Source organism: Desmodus rotundus, chromosome 11 (genome assembly GCF_022682495.2).
Source record: "Desmodus rotundus isolate HL8 chromosome 11, HLdesRot8A.1, whole genome shotgun sequence".
NCBI lineage: Eukaryota > Metazoa > Chordata > Mammalia > Chiroptera > Phyllostomidae > Desmodus > Desmodus rotundus.
Genome location: NC_071397.1, coordinates 78,140,849 through 78,155,775, shown reverse-complemented (window position 1 = coordinate 78,155,775; position 14,927 = coordinate 78,140,849). Strand labels below are relative to the sequence as shown.

The 14,927-nt window shown below is 36.8% G+C and overlaps 1 protein-coding gene across 6 annotated transcripts in view; it reads right to left on the bottom strand.

Annotated features, from left to right (window-relative positions):
* Positions 1 to 14,927, bottom strand: part of AKAP7 (A-kinase anchoring protein 7) — a 105,693-nt gene that overhangs the window by 64,091 nt on the left and 26,675 nt on the right. For all 6 annotated transcript variants that reach the window (XR_008425590.2, XR_008425589.2, XM_053914149.2 and 3 more), the window contains exons 4-6: positions 13,416 to 13,552; positions 10,282 to 10,442; positions 833 to 945 (exon numbers count right to left, since the gene is read on the bottom strand). Coding sequence is in view for 4 of the 6 variants with exons in the window: in XM_053914149.2 (XP_053770124.1) it covers positions 833 to 945; positions 10,282 to 10,442; positions 13,416 to 13,552 (411 nt within the window). In the remaining 2 variants the exon portion in view is untranslated. The remainder of the gene's footprint in view (positions 1 to 832; positions 946 to 10,281; positions 10,443 to 13,415; positions 13,553 to 14,927) is intronic.

The window sequence follows — 14,927 nt, the reverse complement described above, 5'->3', positions numbered from 1 at the left end:
TCTGCATGGCCGCCTCCGCAACTCTGGTATATCAGAGCAGCTGAGCAGATGTCTGAACTGAAGAGAAACTCCCTAGGCTGCAATGGGAAAAACAATGAAGGGTGCCCTTAAGATTCCAGGAGAAATACTCATGAATCCAGAAGGAAGTCAAAAGTTACCCCAACCTCTGAAGGAGAGGGAGTGGCATGGGAAGGCAAAAGTCACCCTGAAACAGGGGAAGTCAAGACACAGGTACCTTGGCTTGTGTCACTGTTGAGCATCCTAAGGGAGAAGTACGTTTAAATGCAGGGTTCCCCACAGTTACCCTCTTGCCCAGTCCCAGGAACACTTGCTCCGAGCCCTCAATGGAGACGGCCACTGGCAGAGCATGGTGGTCTTTCCAAAACCTTGAAAGACCTACATAAAAGAGGGTGAAAGGACTTGTCCCACCTTCAGGAACCCGCTGCAGTGGGCAGCACCAGTGTATGCAGGGCAGCGGAGGAAGTACGGATAGCAGCGGGCTGCAAACAACCATTAGCAAAGAAAGCAGAAAATAAAAGCCTGGCACTACCTCGAGGCTCTTTGAGGGATAAAGCAGATGCGGCAACAGACGAAGCAGCAGTGAGTGTTGGTCGGAATATACGAGTAATAGCCACAGTGGCAAAGGAGGGAACCGGTGGAACAGCCTCCACAGAGGCTCATGAGCCAGCTCAGTCAGCATCCTTGGGAATTGGACCCAGGAGCAATAGTAAGTAAGGTGTCAAAAAGCTCTACAAATGTCACTCGTGCCCCCAACCATACTTAAGCTCATGTAGTCAGCAAAACAAGGCTTGCAACAAAAGTGTCCACTCACCATCTTCCGGAGCCATGGTACTTTGGACAATTTCATGAAGGTCAAATGAGGCTTAAAACTTCTGCTTTCTCCTGCCAAGATACCTTTTTCTTGAAATGTCCGTTTTGCAGCCTCTAAAGTAAAGAAGAAACACAAAAATGTAACTGTAACATATGGCTGTGTTTATAAAAATAGCACTTCAAAAAATAACAAAGTATCTTATAATGAAGATTATATGCATTCTTTGAGACATATTTTTTTTTAAAAGAGCAAAACACCATGTGCATGGTAAATATATTTACTACAGCTAAATCTGCAATGATTTCAAACTTCGGGTAAAATACACAAAAGCAACAATTTCAAAGAGAAACATTTAATAAAATGACTGTTTGGCTGATAAGATGCTGACTTCCACTGATTATACCAGTGGTGTCCATATGTATAAAAAAGGACTAGCTGATCCGTAACTTTCACATCTAAAACCTTTGCTTCTGACCAAGATGGAATAATTGGAATCAGATTTGCCCTTCCACCTGAAACGACCAATAAGAGGACAAGGTATATGAAACAGTGGTTTGCAAGACACTGTACCCACAGAGCACTGAGGGTCAGTGCTCTCCGAGTGTCTAGGCCCCTGCTCAAGGAGGAGAGACCCAGGAGGAGCCCAGTCACCTCACTGGGCTCAGGAAAGAGCTGAGAGTTGGAAAGACCAAGGCATCTGGGGCTCACAGGGCAGAGTAAGGGAGAAGCGAGAGCTGCACAGAGCAAAAACTCCAGAAAGCTGCACAGGGTCCCCATGAGTATTCAGCTGAGCATAGACCAGCACATATGTATGAGCAAACTACGTCCTGTAAAAACCCTTCACTCTAAGTCAACGCCACCAAATAGTTTTCCTTCTCTCTTCTATGGTAATACAGAAGGTTAAGCAATTGACTGTAAAATGCCAAGAAAACACTGGTTCTTTGTTGTGAACAGCAGAAGACAACTTTGGCTCGCTTACACAGGAAAGGAATCTATGGAAGAACATGGGAGGACTAGAGCACCAGGCTGGAAGGGTGTGAAGCCAAGATGCCCAACGTCACAGAAAACAGGTCCAATGACACCACGAGGTCTCCCAGATGGTACCTGGACACCGGGCTCAGCAAAGGGCTAAACCGCTGCCATCGGCCTTGGACTGATGGTAGCTACCACCGATGACACAACCCATCCCAAGAATGGACTCAGTACAGTTCTTTTTGTTCCAGTCACTAGTTTCTGATTTCAAAGCCTGGGCCAAAGCAAGAGCATGTTCCTACCACCAAAGGAATGTGATAGAATGTGCCTGACATGAGAGACAATGAGGAAGAGTTTAGATATTGGGCAGCCAAAAAAGGCAACAGACCAACATACATGTCTTTTAGAACAATAGAGTGTACATAACAAGTACTATTATATGATTAATTTATCAACATTTAGCTCATATAAGTTACAAACTGGTATACCTTTTCTCAACTACCCTGTCATAAGCCAGCTTTGACCCTCTCTATTTTGACATATTCTCAACTGTTTTTAATAGACCTGGAGTTAAAATATTAGGCTGAATCATACCAAACTGTCATTGTTATGAGTCAAAAAAGTCCAACACTGGCAATGTCTGATGGCTTAACAAACACCAGGGTAGACTAGCTTACTCGGTTTCTAGTATTTGAGTGTAGGGATTAGAGCATATTCTCTAAGTCTTTGGGTATTTGAGGAATTATCATACAGACGAGCTTGTGATAGAAACTTACCAATATGTTCAGACCAACCCAGAAAACAGAAAGAGCATGAAGGTACAAAAGCAAACATTCTTTTGTTCCCTTACGTCCTGCGCACTTCCCAACATGCCGGGCACACTGTCTGCTAAAGACAGCACACACGTCCCTGCTTTTATGGAGCCGGCGGTCTCCTGGGACAGACTGCAGCCCAGCAACGAGAAGGGCCTAACAATGTTCAGAGCTATCAAGACATACAAGAGATACAATGAAAGGAGTCTCGTTAACAAAAACTAAAATAGTAGGCATCAGTATTATTCGTTACTATCGACATTCATTTTTACACATTATTTGATTCTAAAAATAACAGCATTTTTCAACTCACTGGTCAAATTTTGAACCAAGAGTTCTCATTATTCATAGAAATCATTGAAGATGGAAATCTATTCACAAAACTGATTTATATATTTGTCACAAAGTACATTTAATTTTCATTAATGTGTTTTTCCAGGACAGTATATTCTCTAGGTACATAGGTATAGGGAAAAAGAAAATGCCACCTTCTTTTTGAAAAATACTTCTTAGTATTGGTTTTATATTCCTAATAACAGTATAATCTATTGCTTAGCCAGAGTACTGGATAATACTTATAGGTATATCATTCTTGAGATAAGAAGAGTTTTTGCTAATGTGAAAACCACATGTCATTCTTCATCTATGTTAATTTATATTCTGGAAAATAAGCTTATGAATAATTTAAGAGATTGTTCAATTCCTTCTAGTACCGCAGACATTCCTTCCAGCACTAAGTAGAAAACCACACAGCAAATTCATCAGATATCCTTCATAAGTCCCCAGAGAATGTTTCCTAAATAACAGAATTTACCTGATAGCTAAAGATGAAAAATTGTTTGAAGAACAATTTCTTAAAATACATTATAACTATAGTAGGCTTTGCTATATAAATGAACACTGGAATGAATAATTTAATAAAGAAACAATACTTTTGTCATCCTAACAAACACAGTTTTATCTGGGGATTTCTTGTTGGGAGGGGGATGGTTTCCATCTATTCAGCAAATATTTATTGAACATGCTAGGTACGGGGAAGTTTTTTCTGTTATTTAAGTTATTTATTTATTTATTTATTTATTTTTATAGAGAAAGTTTATCCAGGTAAACTCTTTTAAATATGTAGCAACAATAAATTTATGCCTAGAATGTAAAGCAATTGCTGGAAGTTGTCTCAAAGTAAACTGCAACACATCAATTTCAATATATTTGTGTATTTTTAATTACATACACTTCCTTGCAAGGCAAATACTTCTCCTTTTCTTCCCTTTTGCCATTATCTCCCCTTTTCTCAAATAGTGTGGGTTTACATAATAGCATGATCCATGATTTGAGAATATTTACAAAGAGGGGCAGTTTTTTATTGAGGTACACAAAGAGGTTTGTTTATAAGAATAGTCTAGGATGCTAATGTAAATTAGGTGGTCCTAATATATTCTTAACTACATATGTTGTATTTCAGTAAGTGTATACAACAGAAGTAGTAAGTTAGATTTTAGTTTTAAAAGACTGACTTGTGATTAAACAATATACCGTATAATAGAAAGTGGTAAGTTCTTTCCATGCTTTCCAACTGGTAGACACTTTCTAATACTATTGTAAGATATAGTAAAAGTGTGTCACATGTAATATTAAAAATCTCAATAAAATTTTAGAATCACTTTTTAGCCATCTAAAGCCTTAAAGAAATAAAAACCATACAACTGCTTTTTGTCATTTCCATTTTATTACTATTTAAAGGATTCTTATTTCCATATGCTGCTTAAACTATTTCATTTTAAATGGTTTTAGTAAGTCATTTGAATTCTATGTCCAAACATAAAGGCTGGCATAATGTTGAAACCAACTTCAATTTAAAACTTTTATAGTCATCATTTTAAATAGACATTTCCAATCAACTGCTGTGTAAAACTATCAAATAGGACTTTAAAACATTAAAATCAAGTCTTTAAAATTACTCCTTGATACCAGAGGAATCACATTAAATCCACTGTAATTGACAAAAAAAAAAAAGACCCAAATTGAGCATCCTAGTAACACTGGCCCAGTTCTATTATTCAACTTGTGTTCTTCGGTGGGTCATTTAACTTGACAGTGGAAGTGATGAGGTCCCTTCTCTCAGGTCCCTTCTTATCCTAACAACCAACAAATTGAAGTAACCTGTCAGAGGGCTCCAGTGCATTTGCAGGAGATTCTAGACACCAAGACTGAATTTTATTCTCATGCAAATATTTAGACATGAATGTCAATGAGGGAAGAGAGATTATCTAAGGTTAAATGTTCTTTCGATTAGACTTTTGTTATATCTAAATTTTTTATTGGTTTATACTATTTAAAAATACATATTTACTGAACCTCTATTCTGTACCACGCTCTAGGGGCACAAAAATGAAAGATTCCCCGAAAGAGCTTTCACTCTAGTTTAGACAGATAAGATTTCAAAATAACCAAACGCCATGTGGTACCACAGTTTCTACAGCTCTCCATCTCTAGGGTATGGGGGCATTAGAGGAGAAAAAGGTCATTTCTATTGGGTTGGCCAAAATGTCTGTTTAGTTTTTTCCATAAAATAGAAGACACATTTTTCATTTTCTCCAATAACTACTGATTTGGATAGTTTCAGCATGTCGGCTATCTCCCATTATCTGCTTCTAGTGGGGGTAGAGGCCCCAGGTGCTGCTAAACATCTTCCTATGCATAAGACAGCCCCACAGCAAAGAATTATTTGGCCAAAATCTCAATACTTCCAAGAAACTTCACAAACCACTTTTGACATGCTCGATCAGTCATAGCACCTCCATACACTGCACTAATCTTTTTTGCATTTCAGTTCCATTTTTACCTTTCTTGAAATAATAAAGCATAATATGCCAAAAATGTTGTGTATTTTTTCCATCTTCAATATTAAAATGGCTATACAAAAATTTACCAATTTTGATATTTTTTTTTAATGCACACTGATATGACAGCTGTCACAATACAAATCTAACAAAGTTGTTTCCAATGAAGTTAAAGACAACTAAGCGCTACTAGAGCCACTGTATAGAAAAAACTAAACAAACTTTTTGGTCAACCCAATATTTTGAAGAACTAAAAAAAGCCTTTATTTTAGAGGTAACACTTGACATGAGTCTTACAAAGATCAATGATACAATCCAAAAAAAAGATTAAGAAAACAATTCCATTTAAAATATTATCAAAAATAATAAATACTTAGGACAAAACTTTACCAGGGAGGCAAAAACTTATACACTGAAAATTACAAAATGGTACTGAAAGAAATTAAAGAAAACACAAATAAATGGAAAAACACCTCAAGTTCACGGACAGGAAGTCTTAATGTTGTTAAGATGTCAATACTACCAAAGCAATTCCTATCAAAACTCCAGTGATGTTTGGCAGAAATAGAAAAATAATCCTAAAACTCACTTGGAATCTCAAGGGACCATGAATAGTCTTGATAAAGACTATCAAAAACTCTTGATCAAGAAGAACAAAGTTGAAGGTCTAACATTTCCTGTTTACAAAATTTACTACAAAGCTAAGTAATCATGATAGTGTGGCACTGGCATGAAGACAAACACATAGATTAATGGGGTAGAATCGAAAGCCCAGAAATAAACTCTCATGTATGTGATCAAATGGTTTTTGACAGGGCGCCAAGACCATTCAATGGGGAAAGTACAGTCTTTTCAACAAAGAGTGTTGTGAAAACTGGGTATTCACAAACAAATGAATGAAGTTATTAGACCCTTACCTTATACCATATACAAAATTTACTCAAAACGGATCAAAGCCTAAAACATAAAAGCTAAAACTATAAAACTCATAAAAGAAAACAACTTCATTACCCTGGATTTAACAATTATTTGTTGGATATGACACCAAACCACAGACAACAAAAGTAAAAATAGATAAATTGAACTAAATTTGAAAACTTCTGAAGTTTAAAATTAAAAGCCTTTTAAAATTTAAAAAGTTAAACATTAAAGCTGGAAAAAATACATTATATTTAAATAAGTGGCATAAGTTCTAAATATATTCAAATGCACCATTTACCATAAAATCCATAACTATTAATCTAATAAACTACATTCAAATATTTTTATTTAATGAATTTTAATTAAATTAATAGAGCAGCTTAGAAAGACCCAAAGATACCAGCATCCAAACAGATTCCCCACAAAGGGCACATAACACAGGGCATATTCTCTCCATCTTTTGGAGGAAAATTACAGTCAAAGTAAGAAAAGTGTAACTTTCAAATGAATATCCTAAAATTTTTCATTTTTCTTTTTATGAGATAAGTGCATTTGTAATCTTTTATCATGCTAACCAAGTACACTTTTCTCATTAACAAAAAAATTGCAAGGACAATTATAATTCCAGGAGGCTAAATTTTTAGCAATCTCTCAATCTAAAATACTTCTTAACAAAATTATAGTTCACTTAAAAAAAAAGAAATCACATTCATTTATATGCAAAAAACTTTTTGGCAAAATTTCATCATTGTAAAGTGTGGAGAAATGCCATATAAATGCATAATTTTCAGTATCTTCTTAGCTCTATGAGCTACTGCAATGCTAGCAAGGGGGAAGGCGCTATTTTATTCTGGAAAAAGAGGATCCAAGTAGGAAGCTGAGAGACAGACTCTGCTATCAACCACCCCCCAGCTCCCTCAAGCAGCTACCAACATAGACCTACATGTACATGGCAGGCACAAAGATGAGCTTGGTCTCTACCCACCAAGCATCTACCAGAACTATGTTATTAGCATCATGTCCAGATGCATAATTCAAGAATTGACACAAAAGTTCATCAATTCAGAACCTGTTAGTTCAAAATTTCTAAATTACTCATTATCCTGCAAATTTTCAGCAATATGTTCACATATTAGTATCTAAAATTCAGTCCTTTTTTTCAAAACAATGTTACATTTTTAGTAATTTGCTTCTTCTAACTTGCAAATTTTAAAACACTATGAAAATTAGGCAAATAAGATTATTCATGAATTGTAATGTTAAACTACTTTTCAAGTTAGTTTTACTTCATGATATGTATTTATGTTCATTATCAATATTTTAATCATTAAATTTATTTTCCTTAGAAATTATCTTACTTTTCATTAAGTCAAACTAGCTCTACCTCCATTATTTTGAATAAATAAGATTTTAATATTTCTGCATAGGCATAAACATATACATAGTTTATTACAAAGTTTGTTTTATATCCATGGAATATATCTATGGTCAATGGATATATTCCTCTAAAAGTTGGACTATATCATTTGAGTAGTTTCTAAATTACAACACAAAACAAAATTACATTATTTTACTGATAGTGTAATGTGTTGATAGTGTTGACCTAAACAAAACTAAACCTGAGTTATTCTTTTAAAAAATAAATCTAATGATGTAAAATATTGACAGAAAGTCCATATATCAAACATTCTACCTGAATATTGTATAAATGAAGGCTCCAGTTAGACTTCAATAAAAACTTTGCATATACATATTCAAATATTTATATTTCTTATAAAAGTCAACAAAAGCAATAATGAAAAGCAATAGTGTCATATACACATAAAGATTTAAAGCAAGATTAACAGTGATTATATAAGGGGGACTGAGTGCATTTCTCCCTCTATTTTCTATTTTTTGTTTAAATGTATGGAAAAGCATGTATATTTTTTTAAGCAACAGTCTCTGGGGTCACGAAGGGCATTGCAGGTCTTTCCTAAGGTGACAAACAACGCCCTGGGTCCACGGTCATACTACAGCTGAAGTCGGGTTCACAGTCACACTAATTCCCCATTCCTCAGCACACAATGGACCTTTTATCAATATTGGAAACTGCCTTTGTGAGAATATTTGCCAAGAATGGATGGAATTCTCAATATTGCAAGCACCCATTTAACTATTTAAAAGAACAATAAATTAATGACTAATTTAAAATGTTTCCTGAGTTCGGAGATATTCAAATGACAACAGAAGAGACCTACATCTACCATTCCCTCAGAGCCGTCAGGAAGAGCAGACTGAGCTCGTTAACTGTGGGCTTGGGTGCCCACGTGCTTTCCCATCAAACCTGTTAAGAGTCGCCTTCTCCTTGGCCTCTTTCGCCAGGAAATCATGTTAGGTCTTAGTTCTCCTTGACTCACAAATATTATTGAACCGTTTGCATGTTTGTTTGTTTAGTCATATATATACTTTGCTCCACAAAAGAACTTAACCAGCAATGAAATGAAACCCAATCCTCATGCTCGCCTCACCCTAAAAAGACGTGCACATTTGAACGGGAAACTATAAAACTGCATAGAGACAATAGAATATTAAGTAAAAAACAAAAAGTATATCTCAAAAGATCATGTACAACCTGATACCCTTTTCATAATTTGCCCTGGCCTGGTGGCTCAGTTGGTTTGAGCATCATCCCATACACCAGAATGTTGCGGGTTTGATTCCCAGTCAAGGCACATTATCTAGGTCATGGGTTCAATTCCCCAGTCAGGCACGTATAGGAGGCAACTAATAGATGTTTCTCTTTCACATAGATGTTTCTCTCTCTCTCTCTATCTCTTTCTCTCTCTCTCTCACTCACTCACTCCCTTTGTCTCTCTCTAAGATCAATAAGCATATCCTCAGGTAAGGATTAAAAAGCAGATTAAAATCAATTAAAAATACATATACTTTGGGAGAATACAAGGAAATAAACACTGACTTCAAGATTACAGTTAGCTTAAATGAAAGGGCTAAGAGACGGACTGATGAAAAGAACAATGAGGTTAGATTACTACCAAAGACAATATCATAGATTACTGCATAGGCTTCATTTTAGGTTGGGGATTCCCTGGTGATTATGATATTAATTTAAGACAGATAGATAGACAAACAGATAAAAATGGACTAAGCACAGACCAACGACGAAGTGTGCTATGAACTAAAGGCTACTGAACCTCAAGTGACATGATGTGAAATGCCCAGATATGAAAGGAAATGAAAATGAAAGTGGTTTAGTTTGTAGACTCACACCCAACCTATGATCTGGATCAACTCAAAAGTCACCCCTACAGGCTGTGTAATTTTCTGCTTCTACTTCCCCAACAGTTTTCAACTGTGCTGCACGAAGTAACATGTTCTCTAGTGGATGTGAGACCTCGTACTGTCACCAGTGGATCCTCTGCTCAGAAAGTGGTACCTACAGAGGAGGGGGAAAATAGCACAGAGGAAAATGCTGCCGGGTCACCTACTGACTCTCTGGATTAGGGCTGGCAATCCCCAAAACCCCTGAGTGGACAACTGGTGACTCTTCTTCATTCATTCAATACTTACTAAATGCCAACTACATGTCAAGCATCACGCTAACCCTCAGATCCTTCAGGCTCAGGATTAGGACACTCCTAACAAATACTTGAATCCAGCCCATCACCTTTTTTAGACAGCCTCAGAATCAACATACTCCTCAGGCCAAAGAATCGAGATGACTTTTCAGGCCTTTCATGTAGCTTCTTACCCACACAAGTAAATGCTGAAGCAGCTCATTTATCGAGTAAGGTTATACTGACTTCTCAAAGTTAAGAGATGTCAAATCTCTATAACCAGAACTGGGGGGGAAATTACTTCTTCAACAGATGACATTTCATGAGTGCTCTGCTTTTTGTTTTACCTGCAATCTCCAAAAGTGGACTTATATGATCTCCTTCTGCCAGCTTCACAAATCCAACCTGATTTCCAAAAGTGTCGATTCCTTGAAAGGGCAAAGTCAAACATCTTCCCTGAAGGATTTCTTCTATGAGTGGTTGTAATTCCAACAAAGCATCGATACCACTAGCAAGAGATAATATATTTTTCAGTAGCATATTAAGTGATAAAATATACAAAACCAAACATGAAATAAAGTCATCAGTTTTAGAAATATAATATTGATATTTGTACTATTTTAAAGCACAAAATACCTTAAAAATCTAATCTATATAATTAAAGTAAACACAATGTTAATTTTTAAACAAAAACTATGGAAGAATTGAATTAAATCTTTACCTAATTATAATGTCTATTATATTAAAGACATGAAAGAAAATACTATTTTATTGTTCACCAAGAATTTTTCAACAAGGAAATACTGCATGTACATTTCAGAAAAAATGACTATATATATTTCAAGAACCCTGACACCTACAAGAGCTTACATTACATTGTGTGAAAAGTCCTAGATTCTTGTTAAAAGTACTAATACTTACACAGTATTTACTATTTGCAAGGCACTCTAAAACAATATAAATTATCTCTTAAAATACATTTCCATAATAAAATAATTTACTGTACGGTGGATTCAACAAAAAATGTAAGTTTATATTTGCCAAATGCAACTACAAAGTTTGTTATATGTGCTTCACCTATGTCATTATAGAGCTATTCTATTTCAAGTCCTTGATTTTTCCTTATAAAATCAAATATTTACTATATTAATTAATTAGACATTATTAGGTCTAGAATAGTTTATAAATTAGGATCAGTTACTTCTGTCTTAAAAAAGATTTTGGTATAGGTACCCTGTTATGAGAAAAAAATTAAAATCTCACTAGAGGGCAGCAATTACTCAGAAAAGAAGTAAGTACATTCTTACTTTATGGAGAAGGCTTTAAAACAAATACCCTCTAGTGAACCACTATTACATTATCTTGATCAGTGATTTGCTCAATAATAATTATATGTTTGTGTATAAAAATTTAGGTATTTTTCTAGATATTTCATATTTCTAAATTAGTTTTGACATAAAGTGTTTAACTGATGCTCATCTATAGCTTCCACAGTGAGACTCATTTCTGTCATAACATAATGTACAATACTTAAAAGGGCTCTGGAAATGGCAACATTTCTCATTAGGTCTCCAAATCCCCATCCTAAATCCAATCTTTCCTAGCTGTACTTACGTCCATCCAAAAAGACACAATGCACACATTTCTACCGCAACACTGTCCTCACCGGATGCCCTGGGATAAAGCACGTAACGACAGAACGGCCTCTTCGGGCTCATCTATCACAAATCAGAGGAATTCAAGACGCTCATTTTAAATGCAACTATGTGCTAAAGCCAGCCATCTAGAGGTTGGGGCTTTTCAGAGACAGGGAATTCTATATCTCATTTTTCTTTAAAGAAATATAGATGATCTAAACTTAGTCCAATTTTTCAGTTCTCCAGTTGCATAAATCAATACATTTGTCCTACAGAGATGTCATCGATCACAGCGTAAGAAGGAGTCAGAGATCTATGGTAAGCATCGCTAACTTTCAAATTCTTTTAGAGTATCTTTTCAAGAGTAGTTTATAAAAAGACTTCTCTGTGGTAAAATGAGTAAAAAGTATACACATATAGGAAACAGAACTCTGAAACTGGAGGTAAGACCCAAAGACTGTGTCTGAAATTTCGACAGGACAGCCATCCTCTGAGGAAGAAGGAATTCTGCCTCCAGACAGCTGCTGAAATTGAGACTGCAACATCGACTCTTCCCGGGTCTGCCCCAGCCAGACTGCCCGACAGATTCTGGCCCTGCCAGCCCCCACAATTATAGGAGCTGATTCCTTAAAGCAGATATAGATATAGATGATACACAGACAGATAGAGATAATGATAAGTAGTAGAGGTAGGGAGAGAGATCAATATATCTAGGTATCCACACAGACGTACGTCCGATTGGTTCTGTTTCTCTGGAGAACGCTGGCTCACACGCCCTTCTAACACGCACAGGGCAAGTTCTCTTTTTCCCTAGGACTTTCATCTGTGTCACAGCTTCTTTGGCCTCTTTTATTTTAAGACCATCAGAGTTTCGTTTTTGTTTTTATTTTTCTTCTGACTGGCAAAATGAACAGTTAAAGTAAGCCAAGTAAAATCTTCTAGCCCTCTCTGCCATTGCAGGGTGCTCAAGACTTGCTCCTGGGGACAGCAGGTTGGGGTACATCAGAAGCCTGGTGTCTATAAAGACATGAGGTTCTACTGTTTGAAAGACGTAACTACTAGAATCACAATGATGCCCTGGCTGAGTGGCTCGGTTGGTTGGAGTGTTGTCCATGCACCAAAAGGTTGCAGGTTTGATTCCTTAAGCTTGAGCTAATTCCAGAGGGCTATACAGGAGGTAACAGGAAAGGGGCGATCTCATGTATACACAGAGTATCCCCCAGGGAATCCCTGGGGGATAGCAAGATTTCTCCACTCCAGGTTGGAAAGCAACAGTCAAAACCCTTGTGGCACAAATCTGGAACTGGGGGTGGGGAAGTACAGGGACTCTGAGAAGGAGTGAGGTAAAACTGAAAGTCCACACTGACCTAGCTGAACAACAGTTCTAATAGATAATAATACTGAGTGTCTACTAGGTGCCAGGCCCTCTACTGAGAACTCTTACATGTATCAGTCCTATTGTTTTCTCCATTTACTTAAAAAGTAAATAATTTTTTTCCAAAATCAGGCATCTATTAGGAGAAGATTATGCCATGGTATATTCCAGAGTCTTTACCTAGAATCCTAACCTAAATGGTTAGACTCCAGAGCACCTGCATAATTAACATGGGCAAAAAACTGCATGATCAAGGGCTACCGTCTGATAAGAAAAACAGAGCTTAAAAGTCCAGATTAGAAAGAGCATTTACACAGCTAATTCTGTACATTGACTGTTAATTAGAATAAATTATTAATATAATAAAGAATACTTCTTTAGAATTTAAGTGCCTTTTGGGTTCTGCTATGTGTATTCACATCAAGGTAATAATCTGAAAAACAACACTGAGGAAAGACACATTACTCACATGTTCACTTCCTCGTCATTTAACAGCTGCATCACCAGCAGGGTGATGTGGAAGGAGCCGGGACCGGTCATTGCCTTGGCCAGCCGCTTATCTTGTTGGATTATTGCATTTTGCAGGATCTTAATTCCTCTTGTAATCTAATCCTCGTCCACACACACAAAATAGAGATTAAGTAAGCAAAATTTCCTTTTGACAAAATGTAAATCAAGAAGAAAATTAAGCAACAACCAGAATTAGAAATGGCAAAATTCTTCAGCCCAGTGATACTTAATTGTCTACTTGTTCTAAAATACCCTAATAGATGGCTCGGAAAGCTTAATAACATGGATAAGTTTTAAAAATCAGACAGTGCTTGTCCATCTTAAGAACATGGAGCCTGACGCCCTTATTTCACAGACTGGGTCACTGGTTGAGTAGAAAAGCTTTCAATGGCCGTGCATTTCTTCAGAAACTCGTCCTTGAATATACAGTATGACTTACTACAATTATGATCTTTCCTAAAAAAAAAAAGTTTTATTCTTGCATAGAAAGATCAAACCAGCAGACAACAGTCTGTTTCTGCTGAAAGTCATATTTATTTTTCCCCTAATGAATGTGTCTAAGAACTCACTCTTCTTGGCCATTAAGATTTTTTAAAACAGCAATAATTTCAACAAGAACGACCACTGTCATTTTCCCAGACATGTGAGGAGGAAGAGTGGGAAAGAAATCCAAATGCGTGGGTTAGAAAAGCCATTACCATTTGCATCCAGGGGGAGTCCCAGGTCCCTAATCAGCCTCCTCTCTCACTATCTACTTGGAAACAAGAAGAGGAACGATGCCTCTTCCCTCCTCGGGCCCAGTTACATCCAATTCTAGCCAACTTCTAAATGTGAAAGCACTGGAAAATAGTTCAACTATGAAATAGTGAACTGGGCCCTACCTGAGAAAAGAGAGCACAGAGGAGCCCTGAGGCAGCAGAATTTGTCAGAGAGAAAGGAGCGAGGGAGGGAGGGCCGGCGACAGAAGCACAGTCAGTAAAAAGACAGAGATAAGAAAAAACTGAACCATGAGCACAGCAGACTGTTCTGAGACTAGAGCAGCTGTTTCATCCTGAACGACACTCCCATTTCCTGAGGAAAGGGACTGAGCGATTCAAGGGATGCTCTCCCTGGACCTGACTGCTCACGTGTCTGTACAATAAATCTACATCACCCAAAAGAACCTCGACGTTTCTCTATTCCTTGTAATCTGGAAGAGAGTGGCACAGGAAACAGCATTTTCCTGGGAGGAATTTACACAATAACACCGAACATAGTATTTTCCTATGCAAGATGTCACTTCTAGGCCACCCAATAAAAGAATACTGATGGCCTGGTAAATATAAAATGCTCGTAACATCACAGCACACAAAGATCTTATAGAGCCACAGTTTCCTCTACTCTACATTGATAAAACTAAACTATAAACTCCTGAAGGGCAGTATCTAAATCTTCTAGCTCACCATCTTACCACAGTGCTTGCTAATAATAA